The sequence below is a fragment of the Trichoplusia ni genome, chromosome 4 (genome assembly GCF_003590095.1).
Source record: "Trichoplusia ni isolate ovarian cell line Hi5 chromosome 4, tn1, whole genome shotgun sequence".
Classification (NCBI taxonomy): domain Eukaryota; kingdom Metazoa; phylum Arthropoda; class Insecta; order Lepidoptera; family Noctuidae; genus Trichoplusia; species Trichoplusia ni.
The window spans coordinates 17,979,721-17,999,600 of NC_039481.1; the positions used below are offsets into that span (position 1 = coordinate 17,979,721).

General features: G+C 33.7%; 1 protein-coding gene and 1 non-coding gene across 2 annotated transcripts; one reads left to right on the forward strand and one right to left on the reverse strand.

Moving 5' to 3' along the window:
• LOC113493385 (putative carbonic anhydrase 5) lies at window positions 1–15,027 on the forward strand. The gene is made up of 8 exons (XM_026871343.1): window positions 1–249; window positions 1,099–1,134; window positions 2,547–2,714; window positions 3,599–3,722; window positions 7,233–7,335; window positions 7,918–8,027; window positions 11,633–11,756; window positions 12,119–15,027. Exons 1-8 carry the CDS (start codon window positions 210–212, stop codon window positions 12,374–12,376), a joined length of 963 nt encoding a protein of 320 aa, XP_026727144.1. The 5' UTR covers window positions 1–209; the 3' UTR covers window positions 12,377–15,027.
• Window positions 15,028–16,193: 1,166 nt separating this feature from the next.
• Window positions 16,194–16,391, reverse strand: LOC113493603. The gene has a single exon (XR_003400584.1). It is a non-coding gene; the product is annotated as a small nucleolar RNA U3 (small nucleolar RNA).
• Between the last annotated feature and the right edge of the window lie 3,489 nt (window positions 16,392–19,880).

Consider the following 19,880-nt stretch of genomic DNA (forward strand, 5'->3'; position numbering starts at 1 on the left):
ATGAGCCGCACCGGTGCAAGCGCGTTAAAAAAAACGCCTCAAAACAATATAAAATGTATAAAAATGGCCGCGACCCGTTTTACATATTAGTCTCAAACCGTGTGAGTGAGAGTGAACTACAGTTGTTTATTTGAATTCGGAGTTCAAATAAATAATAATAAATAAATTGTGAAATAAATAAATTAAAAAAAGTATTCAAATTTTTAAAAATGAAGTCGTTTATTGTGTTAGTTCTTCTCGGTGCCGCAGGTGGGATTATTAATTATTATTTTTAAATCAACTTAGATGATATAAGTAATATTTACATAATTATAATTGTTTATTCAATAAATTAAATGCTTAATCTAATATGAGCTGAAACAATTTACAACAAATATAAAGTTCTGGCAACACAATTTTGTCAGAAGAGAAGTCTTAATAAAATTAATTTGAGAGAACTCAAAGCTCCGAATATATGTACATAAATAAAAACAGATAGCATTTTCCTTTTATCACTCTAATAAAGCAGTTTGATACCAAATATGATTTATTTATGACAAAATAATCATAATGCAAATACGATTCTTTAACGTTTTCATGTTTATCTATTCAAATATTTTATTACGATTACATTTTGTAGCTCATTATTCTACCTATACAAAGAATAAAAATAATTTATACAAGCAACAATAAGAAATAAAAAAAAGGTATTTATATTTTGGGCAACAAACTTTCAACATTGCATTTTAAATAACTCTGCCAAATGCAAGATGGCAACATAAACGGTTAAATTTGAAATACAGCCTTTGACTATAAGATTTAAAAACTTTTTAACAACTAGGATAAATAAAAAAACAACATCCTAAATTATTTTTTAATCAGCTGATCACATTTTGGCGGCCATTTTGCTTGACCATAGCTTTCTTTTAATTAGTTTTTGATTCCTTTTTGAGAAAATGACTAGACAACTTTTCTTTTCTACGATAAAAGATTAGATTTTTACGTAACGGCTATCGATTTTCCTTATTGTAAGAACTTAAACAGTTTCATTATTTCGTAAAAAACACAGCGTGTATATTGTAAGCAGAAATACAAATTGACAAATTCTTTTTTTTTCAGATTTGAGCCTGCAAGCAAGTGATTGGTCCTACGATTGTAAGTGTTATTTAAATTATTGCTAAGATTTACATTTTGTATCAGGTATGACTTCAATTTTGACACTCGTATTAAAAAAAAGCTGTCTAATTCCATGTATGACAAGAAAATAAAAAATATTAATACCCTAACCTTACCAACACTAATTGTTAATTAGGACCTTTTTAAGCCACAAATAAAATATAGAAGTTTAAAAACCAAAATAAAATAAAAATTCGTGTAAAAACAAGCGACAATATTACTATTTTGAGAATACCATATTGAGAATGTCACGTATTTACGTTAATTATAATTATGAGATAATAAGTAACATTTTTGAGTGACGAAATATTTGTACAGGACCTTTTTTTATTCAACTATGGTAGTTATAAATAGCTATGTACTAATTAAACTAACGAGAATTAATTTAAAATGTTAATAAGCTAAAAAATTCAAAAGCTTTACATTCATAAATAATGGTGCATCTCGTTAAAATTATATGACACAAAATAGCATGCTTAATTAAAAAAATGTTCATTTACATTTCGATTGATATTAAGAAACTGTAATTTGAATTACGTAATTATCTAAGATTAGGCAACCTATCAATCAAAATTTATCTAATTAGGAATAAATAAGTACATTTTACATGCGTATGTATGACTGCACGTAATATGTAACAAAAATGCAAATTTCGATCGTTCTGATAAATTAAGCCTTTAATCCATAAAAGTCGACTTAAATATGTAGATTACTATTATTCAAAACTGAAGACTAACTTTGATAGTTTTATTAATAGAATGAGTCAGAGAAAATCATTTTACTTTAAGTTATAAGAGTTTTTACTAACTTAAGAAACAACTTCGATGCAGACGCTCGCAAGTTTAAATTAAAATAAAGAGTTTATTTCGAGTAACATTTTTTTAACTTTGCTCCCTAGTTTCCAATAAAGAGTGAGCAAAAGTGTTGAGTGATATTTTTATAAATAAATTAATATCATGTAAGTTGTACGTACGGTAATATACACAGCTTAGCACCGACAATTTTTTTAATTTTCTGTTGAAAATTTAATTTTCTGTCTTAACCGGGGCCGCGCTAACCCTTTCGGACAATCCAGCTGGCCCGGTAGACATCAGCCGAGTTTAAGCTGTGTCTTTCAATCGTTCTCAACCTCCTTAACATTCGTAGCGTGATCTAAGGTGCTAAACATACGATAGATGTGATGGGAATCTATGGCAAATAATCTAGTATCTAAACTGCTACCTATATACATCAAAAAGACGATAAAATTTTACCGCCTAAGCCTAAGGTCTATAGGGAAATTCACCCGTTATTGGTTATCCAAAAATTTTTTACCTCATTTACAAGAAGCTCCAAGAATCTCCCTTAAAATGTATTAAGATCTGCGATTGAATAAAACCTCTTTTGTCCAGACGAGACACAATGGCCCGGAATCTGCACGACAGGCCAGCAGCAATCGCCCATCAACATCATGACCCAGGACGCGGTGCTGGACCCTCACGAAGCCCACATCCGAGGACACTTGCAGTTCAGAGGCTACGGTGACGTCCGAGTTACAGCGACCAATAATGGACATACTTGTAAGATATGCTTTTAAAATATATTTTACTTTTTTTAAGTTTTCATTTGTTCATGGTTATTGGTTATTTGTTATGGCTATAGCACGAGCACTTAGAAATGGCAAAAGATGAGTCACTTTTACAATTTCTGGAGTAGATGTTTCCTAACTGGCTACCTTGAGCAGAAACGTCAAAACAAAATCAGGGGTCATCGCTTCTCAAAAAGTCCAGACAGAGTAGTTTCCCAAAATGAGTAAATTAATTCCGTCTTTCCTGGATTAGAAAGGTTTTGGTGCTAGCCTCTTTAAAGAAAAACTAAGGAATTAAATCCTTGTATCACGGGGGGTTTCACATACATTCTACATTCAAGTCACAAGCACAAAGACACCAACACTCAGGACAAACATTTGTGGATCATCTGCGAGAGCATGCAACAATCATTAATCAAAAAATAATTGTTATTTATGATTGCCGCTGAAAACTTACCAGTAACCTAAAACTTGTAGATGTAGTAACCAAAAAGTTTTTCATCGGTCATGAAATGGCAGAAAAATTAAACGTAGCTCAAGTAATATTACCCGGAAAACGATTAATCAATCAATCTGTCCTAATTCGGCACATCATTTCCCGTTCCCAATCTTAAAGATCAATTTAGAGATTTTCGCCATGACCCAAATTGAGCAGGACTCAGGTTACTGTAATTTTGAATATACTAAATGTCTTCTAAATAACGCATTAGGATCCATCCTTTTCTAGCAGATTCCAAGGTCACTACGTGGGGAAATGTCGGACTTTATTACTCCCTGAATCATCTTGCCTATACCAGTTTATATCACTCCAGCAGAAAAGATACTTTTTACAAGAGCTAAGTACAATACGAGAGCTAAAAGAATGTTTAATTTCAGTAAAATGGAGCGGTGTATACGGAACTCCTGCACCAGTATTATCTGGTGGTCCTCTCAGATCAAACTACACGTTCGTGCAGTTCCATCTACACTGGCTGTCTGAACACGCCATTGACGGAATGAAGTAAGTTTTCTTTTATTAATAAAGATCATTTTTATCTTTTCATGGAAATTGTCATAGGATCCGGACCTGTTGCAATTTCAATTTACGAATCGTTGATTTAAAAGTAAACTTTATTGATAATTTCTTCACCAGCCAAAAAGTAAACTTTGGCGATATTATACACCGTGATTTTTTAGTCGTCTTACAAAAGCAGCCCAGTTCATGTATCCAATAACTAGAACACGTTCATGATAAAAAAAAATAGGTATTTATGAGATTTGAATAAATTTAAAATGCAATTTTTATTCAATATTATGATGCAATTCGTAGTTTTTTAGAAACACAGCTCTTTTCCGAGCCTTGGTAACAATGGTGAGGGGCGCGGGCGGCGGCGTTTTTATCACTTTTAAGAGTATATTTCAGATTTCGCTTGTTTAATTTTTCTTCGTACTTATTATCTTCGTTGAGGATAAAAAAAAAAATCGCGCCTAGGGGTATTTTGCGTCGGATACATGAACTGGGTTACTTTTGTAAGACGACTAAAAAATCACCGTGTATATACTCGTATAAAACATCGGCCTTCATTTCATTTTAAGCTACATTTGTTCTGCTTTACTTTTTTTTAAACATAAAGTGTGGAAAGTAATGCTACAAGTCGATCAATATGGATGACTAGCTGTTGCCCGCGAGCCCGTCAGCAATCGAAAATAATCCTACGCGAACATAAAATGATAATAAAAACTATCCTATCCATTAATCCTGTTTATAAACTATCTGTGTACCGAGTTTCGTCTTAATCGGTTAAATAATTTTTTCGTGAAAGAGGAACAAACATCCAATACAAAATCTAGCGTTTATAATAGTAAAATTTCTTGCCTTCGAATCAAAATTAGAGAAGAACTTTGTTATACCACATCTTAACAGTAGCGCCTTCAAAAAATGTTTGTGCCGTACCTAAAACATACAATAAAGGCCCTCCAAACACTTCCTAGACAGGGAAACAGCTCTACACCATATAGTACGGTTCACAACGGCAATAATATTACTTTGATATGTAGAAGAGGGCCTTCTGCAGCCACAAACAAAGGCAATAAAATTCACCAAATAACTGCTCAAATGTCAGTACACCCGGAACTGTCAGTGCTATTACCGGTAAAGATGATCATCCTTAAGTGGATAAAAATTAAGATGTTTACGTGTTGAAACAACAATTTTGGATTTCTTAAAATGTAATTTATTGAAGGTAAAGGGACGTGACCCAAAGGCTGGCTTTTACCTCGCTCAGAGGATTAGCATTGCCATTCAGCGTGGCAATGCTTCCAGCCTTTTGCATTAATTTTATTTAATTTTGGTATATAGCAAATGATGGCACTGTAAATATTTAACTCTGTAAAATTGTAAATAAAAAGATATGTATGTTAAAAAATAAATAAATTATAACTTATATAAAGGGATACAGGAAAAGATTTAAACAAACCTCTTTAGTTTTGTGTTTTACCTGCAGTCGTATCAGGTCAAAAATAATTCGAGATTAAAAAAGCAACTGAATGATTTAAAAATAAACTTTTACTTTTAACGAAAACACTCTACCTTTTGAAAGCAAGAAAACGAATAGCCATCATATAGCTACACGTTTCTTTTTCATTTCTTTTATAGGCTTTCAGGCAGCGATCTTTTCAATGAAACTTGTACCAACCTTTTGCCCTTTGACGTTTCATGACCATACCTGCTACCCTTCACTAACGGCTTTTGTACGTGACTCTACATTTTTGCAACTCTAGCGTTGATAAAACATGAAACTAGTCAGTTTGCAGTTATTAGAGCAATTATTGTTAAATTGTTGACTAAATTGTAGTTTGTTTTAATCGATAAATGGAGTAGGTTAGTGGTAAGGTCGAGTGTAGTGGTCTTTATACTAATGGTTCTAAATCTCCTTGCCCCATTTTATTGGTAATTGGACTCTTCATAAGTAGAATTGTGATTCCTCTTCTCATGTTAATTTGTAATATTTATTTATCACCACAGTTGCCTAGGGAGCTTGTGGTTCCAATATTTACAAATCATTTTTACTTTCAAACGAATCCAAGCATTCAATTGCTAGTCGTAATAATACAAATGGGAATTACTCACAGCTTGGAAAGCATATAGTTTAGTAGCGACCAGGTAGCGATATAGAATATCTTCAATACTCAAAATAATAGGCGTGGTTCAAAAACATTTCTTAAATATACAAACCCAAGTCCATTATTATCAAGAGGCGTGGAAAGAAACCGGTTTCAGTGAGTGTCGGGAAAACAATTAAATGTCAAAAACCCGACATAAAGTATACTTTAATATAATCGCAAAACAAACTCCGCTATCGCGAGTGACATAATATTGTAAATTATTTTTGATTTGTAGATAAACATGCGAGTACATGGAATTTCGTTTGTATCGTCAATCCCATAGCTGTGATAACAACGAATTGCGAAACACGACCTTTTTGCTTTGCAATAAAGTCGAGAATGGTATCATAATATGTGTGGTCATTAGTGCTTGACTGTATAGTCAACTTTTTTCTACACATGAGAAATTTTGTCATTTAATTTTTAATGTCAGTTTTTATCTAAAGATGTTAGATAGTATTCTTGAATGGAATTGGTCAACGTACTACTATCAATGTATACTGCCTTATTTTTTTATTGTACTTACTTTTATTTTACAATATTTAAAGGTTTTTTAATACTACCTGTTTTTAGATGTCTTTCTCAATTATTATTTTCATTGTGCAATAGGCATGGTGTAGGTGGACCATCATGTTTCTATGTTATAATAGTGTCTGCATATAGTTTGAGCGCATGGTTTTATTGCTTTGCTTAACTTATAAGAGACGCTACGTCACGTACGTTTACGTACGTAAAACGGGGTGAATAGGTAGTCGAGAGGTGAATAGGAAAACGTTTTTTTAGGTCGAACTTAAAACGGGGGTTGCTTACATAAAACTTACAGCAGTTTTATGTAATCAACTATCGTATGAAATGCTTGTTAATTTTCGAAGATTTTTTTTTGTCTCATAAACCGTCCAAACCTTTCGAAATACTGGGTTTCTATCCATCACGAGAAGTCCCTATTTACGTTCACTAAGGGCACTGTGGGACGGGCTTGACTTATTCCGTTGCTAACAGTCTTACTAAAGCAGAACAGCAAAAGAAGGCCAACATGCATTAACCAAACTAAAGCACCCCATGCCGTGAATATTTCAATTGTCTAGCTATCACGGTTCATAAGATACAGCCCCGTAGCCGACGGAGAGACAACAATACCTAAGTAAGAAGGTTCGGTTTTATACAATCAAATACGAAGCCCGAAAAATACTAGACCATAAACGAAACCAAAACTGGTTTCAAGTCCAGTAGCTTCATATCCCCTACAATTTTTTTATGAACAAGTTGCGACATCTCTCCTAATAATTGAACATCACCTTCCAACGAGACAAATGATTGTATTATATTAAATAGATTTTAGATATTAAACCTATCCCTTTGTCCCCAGGTATCCCTTGGAAATCCACTTCGTGCACGTCAAGACTGGCCTTACTCTAGAACAGGCCTTAGCAAGGCCCGATGGCCTAGCCGTCGTCGGCGTCATGGCATTGGTAAGTACACCAAAATACTTCAAGTGCTATAACTTCAATTACGTAATGTTTGATGAATTAAGGTCTACGGAAACTATGATAAGTAGGCATTTAAAAGACGGTACTGTAACATGGTCAAGGTGAGAAAGTGTTATTTATATGATATTGTTACGTAAATGAACAATTTAACTAAATAAAAACACTTAGTGGTATTTGCTTATACATTTAATATTTGTATGCAAAACAACGTAATAAAATAATATTTTTCAGGATAAAGAACATGTATGCACCTAAGCCTGTTGATCATTTTTTTTGTCTTCCAAATTGAAAGCGAAACCAGTCGCAATTAATTCTTCAAAGTTGCTTCACAATTCTTCCCTTGTACAATTTAATTGATAAAGACGCTATTCAATAATATTGGACAATGAAATCTTACTTAAGTCTGTATGTATGGATGTTTGTTCCTCTTTCATGCAAAAACCGCTGAACCAGCATTGATGCATAGGTTTCAACCCGCTTTTTTGTTCCTGTGGGATCATTTTCGATGTGTTGCGGGCATACCCGCGGGTAACAGCTAGTATAGAATAATTGTTTGTCGCACAGGTGAGTCGTGGCACAGACAACGAACGTGCTTTAGCCCAGCTCATGCCGGCGGTGCCAGAGTTGATGAACACCACTCAGTACGAGACAGCACCTAAACATATTGATATGACGTAAGTCCTATTTATATTTAAGTGACCCTTCATATTAAGACGTCGTTCAGTTTTGTGTTTTTCAGTTTTTCACTTTAGATGTAAATTTCTTTAAGTTTGACTTTTGGGGTAACATTTAGATGATTATAAAAAACGATTTTGTGTTTTTTCACGAATGTAATAGTTATTCCATGTCTTATTCAATTAAATAAAAAAATACAGATTTTAATAATCGCATTATAATTCTTCAAATAAATAAATGGTCATTCAAATGTTATAAACCATTCTACTATTCTCTCCTAAGCAAATAAACCTTTGCTTAAATCAAAAGGAATTTGAAAATATATTTTCAAAACATTTTATTAATTAAAACCATAATTAGAAACGCTTAAGCCCGGAACCAAATCCGGAACTGATTAGAAATTTGTAGGGTAACAATACGTTCAAAGACAATAGGTCAATAGAAAGTAAAGAAGAAAATTCAAGGATTTTAATGGATTTTGTGTTCATTATTTTTGTAATCAAACAATAAAATAAAAAAAATCTATTTATTAATATATGCGTTCCATGTACTGCATAAATGAGTAAAAACACACAATTACAAAGTAAGATAGATAGAGCCTAGAAGCCTTTAATTTAATTTCGTTCAATTTATATTATGTTATCGTGAGGCATCCTACAAATTCAGGACATATTTATTTTCGCTTCTTTGAAACCAGGGACCGGCCGGATACTCATTGAAAGGGTTTTTGAAGGGGTTTTTTTAAGCGCTTCAAGAAAAAACCCTATGACATATGTTACACCTTCGAACGGATTACTGGAACCCTGTTCCGAACAGGTTACCCTTTCACTACCCTGTAACACTGTAACAGGGTAACCCACTCCAACCTAAGACAGTGTAATATGCACTCTTTATCATAGACATTAGTTTGAAAATAGTATAACCACGAGCGCACGTGACATCTTACCGCCCAGCGGCGACATTGTTGCATTTACCGAGCGACTTGTAAACATGGAATAAAAATCATTGTGGATATGATCTTACAGTTTAATTTTACTTGTCGCACATTTCAAACGTTGTGATATATATTTTTCGTGTCTATACTTGTAGACCAGGGTCGATAATTTTTAAAGCCAAAAAAAATAATAGTAGGATGAAACCCATTAGAAAAGGAGGGGAATATTATAAATATGAAAGGAAATTAATTTACGGGCGATCTGAGGTCGGGAAGGGGGTGGGAGTGACGTTTGAAGAGTAAACAACGGTTTTTCTCGATTTCCGGCAAAACTAAAATTCGTATCGAAAAAAGTCAAATGGCAAAGTTGTAGGTAATAAAAAGATCTAAAACTTTTGTGTTTACATTTTTTTCACATAACCTCAAAATTTATGTGAAAAATCCAAAAAACCAAGATTGTGGTTTTTTATTTTTATCCTTTACAAAAAATTATTTTTGTAACGAAATTTGGTGAAAACTTACTTTTTTGTGTCCCAAATACGCTGTAATTTATTTGATTAAAAATATTTATTTTTTCACCTTATTTTGAATTAATATAAAAAAACACTCTAATTTTCAATCGAAAATTCACCCGTCAAATCTTCTCAGAAAATGCAAAAAATGAAAAAAAAACTTGTATTCGATTTTTTTATAAATAATTTCATCTAAAAAATTTATAAATAATATTATTAGTAGTATTATAAATAATTTCATCTAAAAAAATTGATCTCATTTTGTGTTCAATAGACCAATAATCGAGGAAGGTTTTAGGCTAGGTATATCAAATTACGCTGCAACTAATAGGAGCGAAGATTTAATGGAAAATGTGGCAAATACGGGGAAAAATATTAATCTTCGAGGGCTTTCGTTCAAAAATTCCTAACTTATATCTTCTAACCACGCGGACGAAGTCGCGGGCAACATCTAGTTACCTATATGGCTGGTTTTCTTATCATGCTGACATGACGCGACGTTTCGCGCGTAGGTAGTTTGTCCGAGAGGCGCGAGTCGCGGCGCGACGCGTCGGCGATAGAAGAAAACCAGCTGTAAGTAGTCTTAGTAAAGCAATGAGGGGCCGCTAGGGTGCAAGTATGCAGCTCAAGTTTAGTGGGTAATTCAGGGTAACACGAATAAAAGCCTTTCATGAAGGTAACCACTTCAAAGGGTTAAGTTATTGAAGGGGTTAACCCCTTCACGTGGTTACCATAATGAAGGTGTTAACCATTTCGCTGGGTTTCGAGGATGTAACTCGAACAAAAGGTAACACTGCGATATGAGTTACCCCGTGTACGGGTTACCCTGTCAAACGGCTTAACTCTAAAGTGGGGTTGTCCGGTCCCTGTTTGAAACACGACTCCCGCATTAAGAATTTCATTCCATTTGATTTGAGTTGCACAAAAAATCATGTCACCATTCGTTGACCACACAAATGCCTGTCCTACGCGGGGGTGAAACCATTCTATCCATTCATTCAGTACAGTCTTAAAGGTTACCATGACAACCTATAAAATATACATATAACAATAAACAAAATGTCATTACAGAAATTAATACTAAATGATATACCGTTAACTTGCAATTTATTACCATTATTACGACTGTAACAAATCAAAATTATGCATTACGATTTAGAATACAAAAAGACCAGTTAATTACGGTTCAGAATATAACTCGCACTTATCAATAAACATTAGTAATTAGACAATACTCTTAACGCTAATAAAACCGCAATTACTTTTTACAACCTCGCTGCGATGGTCAAAAGGAGGAACATATTAATATTGTTAGTGCTTCAGGGTCAAATAAACGTAATAAGGGTAACTACCACGGACTGTCCGTGTTCAAATATAATGTGTTTATGCAATATATTATTATAGCCCAAACTTAGTCATGCTCCGCTGATGATACGAGGAAATGAAATGTTAATGTAGGTATATTAATTGTACTATCTTTGTTCGAAAATGCGTGCAAAATATTTTTTTATCAAAATTTAAACATGTCTAATGTCTATTAATTGACGACTTACCGTTTGAAAGTATTCTTAAAACTGACAACATCTGATGCTGAAAGATAAGACGTATATATCATTGTTATAAGTTTTACGGTATTCATTATACAGAACTTTCAAGTTATTTACATTCTATAAGACTGCGCTTTCTTATTATAAATTGTCAAATACTAGCTAATTAAATGCGGTCATCATCTTTCCAGTTCAGGTTTAATTTTGTCATTGATTTTAGTATTCTACTAGTCATGCCATTTCATTTCATATCCTCGTTTTGGGAGTTACGAAAAAAGTACTCTGCCGCCAGTTTCACCAGAGCAAACACCTAAATTGTCTTTCATACTTGATCGAAGATTGAAACGAAATCAAAATTCTTAGGTTGGAGGTTTGGACACGTCAAACCTGTAACATCCCGTCCACTTTACGTCACTTTAAGTTACTAAAAAAGTAGCCTTATGGCTAGCGATCATGATTATTAGAAGTTTTTCTTTTGCGCGATGCTATATGGACGTAATTTTAAATTTTTACTCGTAAGCCAAAACCACGTAGTTTCACAAAAGATATACGACTATATGCGCCTATAGGGAAATCCGAATCTGGTTCTATAACTGCACCTGTCTCCCCAGGCGGCTGCTCAGTCCCGACGTGCAGTCCTACTACACGTACCACGGCTCGCTGACCACTCCACGCTGCCAGGAAGTCGTCACCTGGATCGTTATGGACAAACCTATCTACATTTCTGACGCCCAGGTAAGCAAGTACCTAGCAATTTATAGCTTTCGTTTTTGTAAACCGTTTGTGTTTTTTTCTTGGAATCCAAGAGTTTTCGGTAGTTTATTGAGATGTAATAAGGCATTTTCGCATTAATCGAATATTGATATTTTACAAGTTACGTCGATGACAAACAGTCACGAGGCAAATACTTCTCCGATAAACTGAAATTTGACTTTAAATTTTGTTGTCCTAGTTCAAATAGCCAAGTAATGAAATTGGTGATTGACTGTAATGAAGATTTCAATACATCTCATTCTGTAATGAAGTTTCGGATGATATTAGATAAAATCCCGATCATTAAATCTTCTGATGTATTCACAAGTACTTTCCTCCCACAGTACAAGATGTTCGGCAAAGTTGACGTGGGTGGCAACTACAACTACCGCAGCCTGCAGCCGGTCAACAGGGTAGTGTACCGCTCGATGGCGGCATCTTGTTCCTCGATCATCATCCCCAGTGTGACGGGCACCCTCATCAGCTTGCTGAGCTGCCTCTCCTCGTCCTTAGCCTCCGGCATCAACAAAGGCATCAACTCACTCCTGAACGTCAAGCGAAAATTCTTGGGCGACTACAAGCAATGCGTGAAACTCGCGTAAAGGTTTGAATTTGAAAATTGGAACTTTAAAAGTTGCCAGAGTTAATTGTTTATGGTAATATTAGTGTTGCCAGAATGTTAAGAGTTGACATGACAATGTGTGTTAAGGGGATTGCTTGGGCCTCGTCGAAAAAATGACGTCACTTTAAATAATATTAAAGAAACCGGTTTCACAATTAACACATATACTATGTTAGATAATGTAAATAATAACAATTTTAAAATCGTACAGTTTAAGTTTAACATCAAAACAATTGTATTAGTGACAAGTCATGATAGACTCTATTAGTATTTTGTATTTTGACATTAATAAATGATGAATGCGGGATAATAGATCAGATCCCCATAATCTCGACTGTGGCGTAGAGTGGACCGGAAACGTGGTGGGTGAATAAGCAATCGTATCACAGGTTGGTGTATAACGGAAAGAAAATGTTCATTTAAACCAGCGGTGTGAAGAATCCAATAAACACGCCAGCTGTTTCTCTGATTGATGACTTCCCCTTGCCCTTGTTCTCCTTATTATAACCGGCACGGGCTTAGCAGAAACGTTCCTGTTCCGATTAGGAAATAATAATTAGGTCCAAGTAAATTAGTTATATATGACAGTAGAGTGACATGATGTAGTTGTCTTTATATAATAAATGAAGAGCAGTACCTACGCAAAGGCGAAACGCACAAAGGTGTTGGACCCGGCAATCCCGTTAAGAGTTCTTGTTTCAAAAGTATTGTGCCATAAAGAGGCGGTAAAATTTCAACGTGCTTTGCTCACATAGAAATTAGATTAGTAAAAGAAATTTATTTTGCCAAAAAATATGTACAAAAATTAGATATTATTTCATTAGATAAGTGCTATGTTCCGTAATGTCAAAACATTACGTAAAACTTTCCTTGTCTTTTAATGCCCTGTGACGCCATCTTGTTTTTTTCATGGCGGGAAATCGGAAACACTGACATTGGAAATTTCTGTCAAATAAACTTATAATTTGAAATGAAACGATACTGTGATCGCAAAATCAGTGTTCTTCTAAAGACTTGTCATAGAATTTCAAAGATAGGTCTGCCGTAATCATTGAACATTGCTAAACATTGTGAAATTTTCAATATCCATTCTTCTTAATGCAAATAATTTTACGTCACGATTTATATAATATAAATAATCATCTAAAAATCATACTTTAGTCATTGTTAGATATTGAATAGATTAGAAATCTATTTTAATGATAAATTAGAAATAACTAGTTATCAAGGTAGATAGAAGAGCAAGCGTTATAGCTTAAGATATTATATGTAATAGAGATTATTAGTCACAAAATTTATCACTAGACTTGTATTAATTGGTGTGAATTAAATCGCTTATAGATAATTTTCCTTGATCGTCAAATTTTAATAAAACCCGCTGTGTGCAAATACAACGCTTTTGGGAGTGCAACATTTTTCTACTATCTAAAAGCTTTTGTGCATTGCTATTGTTATTACCATTATTATTTTTTCCGAAAATCAAATGGGGTTACAAAAGCATTTCATGTTAAAAAGTGCTATTTACTGCGTCACAAAAAAGGATCAATTTCAACTTATTTTCTGTTAAAAAGTATTTTTGGTAACAATGTAATAGGTGTATATTTACGCCGGCTAACAAAAAGTTAAAGCATTTTCATCAAAGAAAGTCATTTATTAAAATCAATAATCCCTTTTGACAAGTTAATTCACGGCAAGAAATCAGTTTCGTACACAATCATTCAATGAAATTGTATCGAATTGATTAATTACTGCTTATCATAGGTTTCAAGTAATAAAGCAGATTAAATCATAGGCAATGCCGATTAAAGATTATTAAGTCTGAGTCCAGACAATTATTGTCAGAAGAGAAAACGAACTTTTACTGAAAAAAAAAATATAAACACGAATTTAGTGCGTGACTCATAATTTTAAAAAGTCACGTTTTTTTTTAAATAACGAACTTGCTTTATTCTGCCAGTGATGAATACTGGCCAGCTTTTTTTTTTAAGTTGAATTTGACATTAATCACGCCGCGAAAGTATGACTTTTTAAATTTTATCGTTGCTATTGGAGTTTGATTTTTGTATCATTAATAGTTAAAGCCTTTACATAAACGGCTTAATTACAGAATTTAAGGAACAGGTCGGTGTATATTCTACAAATGCGTGCAATCATATAAACATTGATACCCGCATGTAATAAGTAATAATAGCTTTGCTTAGGTGCCGTGACGTTGCTTTAATCTATAACAAATTGATTAACATGCTTGTAGATTGCAGTAAATATTTATAAATCAATCTCTTTTCCATTTCGCCAACTCATTGAAATGGCAACGAGAGAAAAAGGTAAAAAGTAAAAAACAGTTTAGGTACTTAACCTACAATGTTTGCACTATACGCTGTGGTACCCTTAATATTTTCTTGTATATCGGAGTCATATTGGATCGAATAGTTATTTCCAAGTCTTTGCCAAATCCTTTTGATAAAATTAGATCTTAATGATAATAATTAATACATGTCCTATAAATAAATGGACTGACGTCATCAATGTCTGCCATATATATTTTTATCACACAGATTACTAAATTGTATAAATAATGTTTTTATCTTTATCACCTGCAAGTTAACCAATCAATTAGATTTATTGGCAAAATGAAATTTTTAAATATTTTTTGTTCGATAATTTACGATATTTATTATTTAATCTCAAGTTAATATTACTTTAATGTATCATAAAATAAATGTAATTATTATTTCAGTTTAAATTATATAAATAGAATGTTTTATATTTTTATTAATTTATTTAAGACATATTTATAGATTTAATTTAAAGATAAAAATGACAACGATAATTGTATAATTATGTTAAGTTTTTGTTATAAATTGTTACAATGTGTGATGGTTACAATCGGCTGTGAAATGGAAGCTACTGTATGTGTGATATGTGTGTCTAGCTTAAAAATGTACAGTTTATAGACAATATAAAATAGATTATGAAGTTAAAAAACATTAAAATGGTTTTATTTTTACTTCTGGTAATACTCGACAATCAAGAAAGAAAGTCTTTTTGTGTGAATAATATTATAAAGGAAACTCGATTGACGTCTCTAAAATGATTTTGTTTGTTTCTTGCAACAGTTTATCATAATTTTGATGACTAATCTGTAGCACGTACATTTTGCAGGTGCCAGGCCGATACGAGAGAAATTATCAGTGATTTGAATTAATCGATCTTTTTATGATTAAATCGCTCGATATCGACAAATTGTTTAAGAATGATGAAATATTAATAGAAGCTTAACGAATTTTTGTTTTCCGCAAACATCCATTTTGGAAAAACAATTTTTAATTAAAACTTGAGGTTCAAATTAAAGACGTAATATATAATTGACCTTTTAAGAACATGATAAAACACAACTGTATTAACGTTTATTTTTATTATATGCTACTATTTATAATTGTCTCGACGATTGAGATAAGCTACTTAAGTCAAAAAACACTAAATGCATTATAAAAACAATAAATTATTTATAATGCGATATGCATCTAGAGACATTTAATCGGAACAAATCGTAGATAATGCTATGCTAGTTTGTTCGCCTCTTTTGATGTCGTTACCGTATCATTATCACTCCATCTGACAACTTACTGCGCTATAAACGATTAAGTTTATATTATGAATAGATCGATAAATTCTAAATTCCAATAATTATAGTATTTGATCTTTGTTAAACATCAGCTAGACCTCTTGAAGGTGAGGACTTAAGGATAGACAAAACAATTTTATTTTGATTAGATTCTTATAAGGTTTTAAAAATAGCCACTCAGAAAGCGACAGTACCCCACTCTCCCCTCAGGGAGTGAACGATCATCGAGGGCTGAAAGAAGACGACACTTCGCCCGCCTCACGCTCAGGGTACCGCGCCACTCCTCATCATCGTGACTAGTGAGGACTCACACAGTGTGAAAGTCTCGAGAAGAGCTTACTATAGAAATGATCCTATGAAGTAAGGTCTTGCCTGAAGTTGAAATTCGCGCGGAGGACGTTCAGTCGCGGAAAATCTTAACACCGCCATTCAGAATGATGACGTCACGGGCATGGCGCCATCTAGTCGTTTCGTTAGACAACATTAAGGGTGCAGGGTAAACGTGAAGGGTGGACGGAACAAAAGGAGAGAATAGATTCAACATTCGTACTGTTGTTTGATAGATCGAGTGTTGAAATAAAGTAAATATATTTTGATCAGAAAGCAGTATAAGAATGTAAAAACTAATTTTAATTCAATGGAGAACAAAAGCCTTATAGTATAACAGTAACAAAGTATATTTGTACCTTATTATACGTCGTGATTTTAATTATTGTTCTAATTAAAATCGTATCTTCAATTAACGTCTAATATGACACACTAAAAACGTTTATCAACATAATATTACGCAAGGCAACATGACTTTTGCAAATGGAACACGTCAGGAATCTATATTGTTGGACAAAAAAATATATTATACACCAGTCATTTTGGTCAAGAATTATTCAGGTTTTTTTTTAAGTATTCCTAACCAAGGTATTCGCATTCATCCTGCTTTTAAAGTAATGTTTTGATGAAGGTATGAGTACTAGACGACCTAGATCGTCACTTATTCTTAACCTCCTATGCAGAGGTCACAATTTAATGTTTTATAGAGGATGTATCATTTTCGCTGGCGTCGCGGCCATTATCTAATATCCTACAGACTAGATGCTATTTTTAATATATAAGTATTTTAATACGTCTGCGGTTCTATATACTTTTACCTCCCATTAACGTTATCATAAATTTACATATTCAAAGAATCATAATCAGAATCAAAGGAGGTTATTTATGACTTGAAATGTATGGGAATGACAGTTCTTGCCGACAAATGACGTCAATTTGATTTGTCAGTTCAATGCAGTTGAGGGATTCGATGAGCGGTATAGTTACACTCTACAGACCAACTTTAAGTGTCTGTAACTAAGGAATCGAATCCTTGTGTCGCAGGTATTTACACAAACATTCAAGACACAAAGACAACCAGACGCAGGAAAATCATTCGTCGATCACACAAATGTTTTTTCAACGCGGCTATCGAACCCGTGACACGTCGTGCACAATGGGCTTGGTGAGGTGACCTCGACTACTCGGCTATCAGTGTAGACGATATAACTGTCGCATGAATTCAAGAAATGATTTTTCCGATAGTTAGGCAGAACCTGAAAGAACTTATAACACAGAACTATGAATCTTTTTTTTATATTCAAAGACCTAAAATACAATTTTAAGGTAATATTAATTGATATACTATATTATAAACTCGAAAAAAAGTACAAATACAATTAATCGAAGCAAAACTTCGATATAATTTAGTTTTAAACAAAACTTCAAACGGGTCCGTCAGTAAAACGTTACAACTATCATAAACTACGAAAATTGCAATTTAAAGTTATAATCTCTACCCGAAACTTATCTAATGAATATTTAACGATACGCGTTTCAAGCGGTCCCTCTCCTGCATTTAAACTTGCATCAGACCATGAATATTAGATAACTTTAGTCTAAAGTGCTTATTAGCCTCAGTTGCCATAAAAAATAAGACACGATTATTTCGGATAATACTAATAAAACCGGTCAAATTCGAGACGGACTCGTAACATTGAGGGTTCCGCACAAAGAGCCCACAGAAAAACAAATGAGTCACCAGTACCATAAATATATTTGTCATCTAACAAATCCATGACCGTAACAATCGTAGCTTAACCTCGATCTTCACTTTCAGTATTTGTTGTTATAGCAGTATAATAAGCTATAAATTTTCAGATGAGATTGAGATACTGCCTGGCGACACATGGAAAGAGGGACAGACAGCGGTGCTTCAGTAATAGTGTTTTTAAGCTTTGGGTACCCTAACCCCAAGAATACTTGTGCCTAGAGATTTCTTCTCAACTTAAAATGCTGTTGTCCTACCACAACGTGCAGGACTGCTGCAGTAGGAGATGTGAGCAGATTTATACCATTAGGAATCGCTGGGCTGTAAAGTAACTCTTGACTCCCAAAAGTCTTTTTCATGTGCGGTGTGATTTGATAAAAATTTAGAAATAATAAATAATCATCAAGTAAGTACATAAATTATATTTTATTGATTGCTGGTGCGTTATCAAAATTTTGATAATTTGGTGTTAAGACAGCTTACATTTTGAATGAATGACATAATGACGCACATGCATTTTTCTTCATTTTCCCAATACATGATGGGCAAGACTGTTTCACTATAGGGTACTTAATTAGTTAAAAAACATTATTTTTTTCACAATGACAACAAAATTACACGTCTTTTTTGTATGATTGTTTTGAAACCTAGTGTCTGTTTTTCCGGATGAGAAATCATTCAATGACTTAAGGGAGTGGACTGACCAAACCCAACCCATGCCTTCCTTCCTTTGACTGTAGTGTGCCGGGGCCGCCGTAACCCTTTTGGACAATCCCGCAGCTCCGTGAAAATTTAAACTTTTATGCTATTGTGAATTATGGCAGACGGATAGGCAGACAGTTAGACGACAAACAGAATTTTTCGATTTTTGTACGGCAACCTTAAAAGGACCAAGTGCCATTAGGCTGTGTCATAATTAGGAGACGACGATCAACCAAACTGTATTTCACAAAAATCTGAAAACAACATTTAAAAATACAATCCACAGCTCCTACTTCACGTAATTGATTTGAGGTATAATTACGACATATTAGCAAGAAATGCAAGCACGTGTTTGATTACAGTTTATAGAATGTCGTCACGAGCAAACGTGTTTACTTATCATTCAAAGCCATGGACAGTCGTTGACATACATATTAATATTTATGCAAAATAATGCAAACAAGAGTTTCTTTACCCGTTCATGAGTTATGCTTACTTTTCTATGGAAGAGTGTTAGGCTGTTGCAGGTGTTAAAGTGGGATGGGGCATTACACGGCGTAGAGCTCCATCTCTTTTCCACATTTATAGGGCATGAGGTGGCCTTCTGGTGAGATGTTTGTTGTAATAGATAAATAAATAAATAATTAATGCGAACAACATCACATATATTGTTCTGAACCCAAAGTGAGTGGCTGAAGCACTTGTGTTATGGAATTCAGATACAACGAAGTTACCACAAACACCCAGACCCGAGACAATGTAGAAATGTGATTTTTTACATTGACCCGACAGGGGAGCTAGCGACACCTTGAAACCTCAAACATTTCAGATTGTAGAATATTGCCTTGCTGGATAAGCTGGAAACTTTAAGGTTTAGTATAATAAAAGCGTCTGTACAAACATTTTAAATATGCGTATATTTCTTATCTATATTATAGTATACTAGCTGTTGCCCGCGACTTCGTTCCCGTGGATAGAAGAAGATATAAGTTACGATTTATACCCGTCCTGTTTTTTTTTTCACATTTTCCATTGTATCTTCGCACCTATTAGTCGCAGCGTGATGGTTTGTAGCCTAAA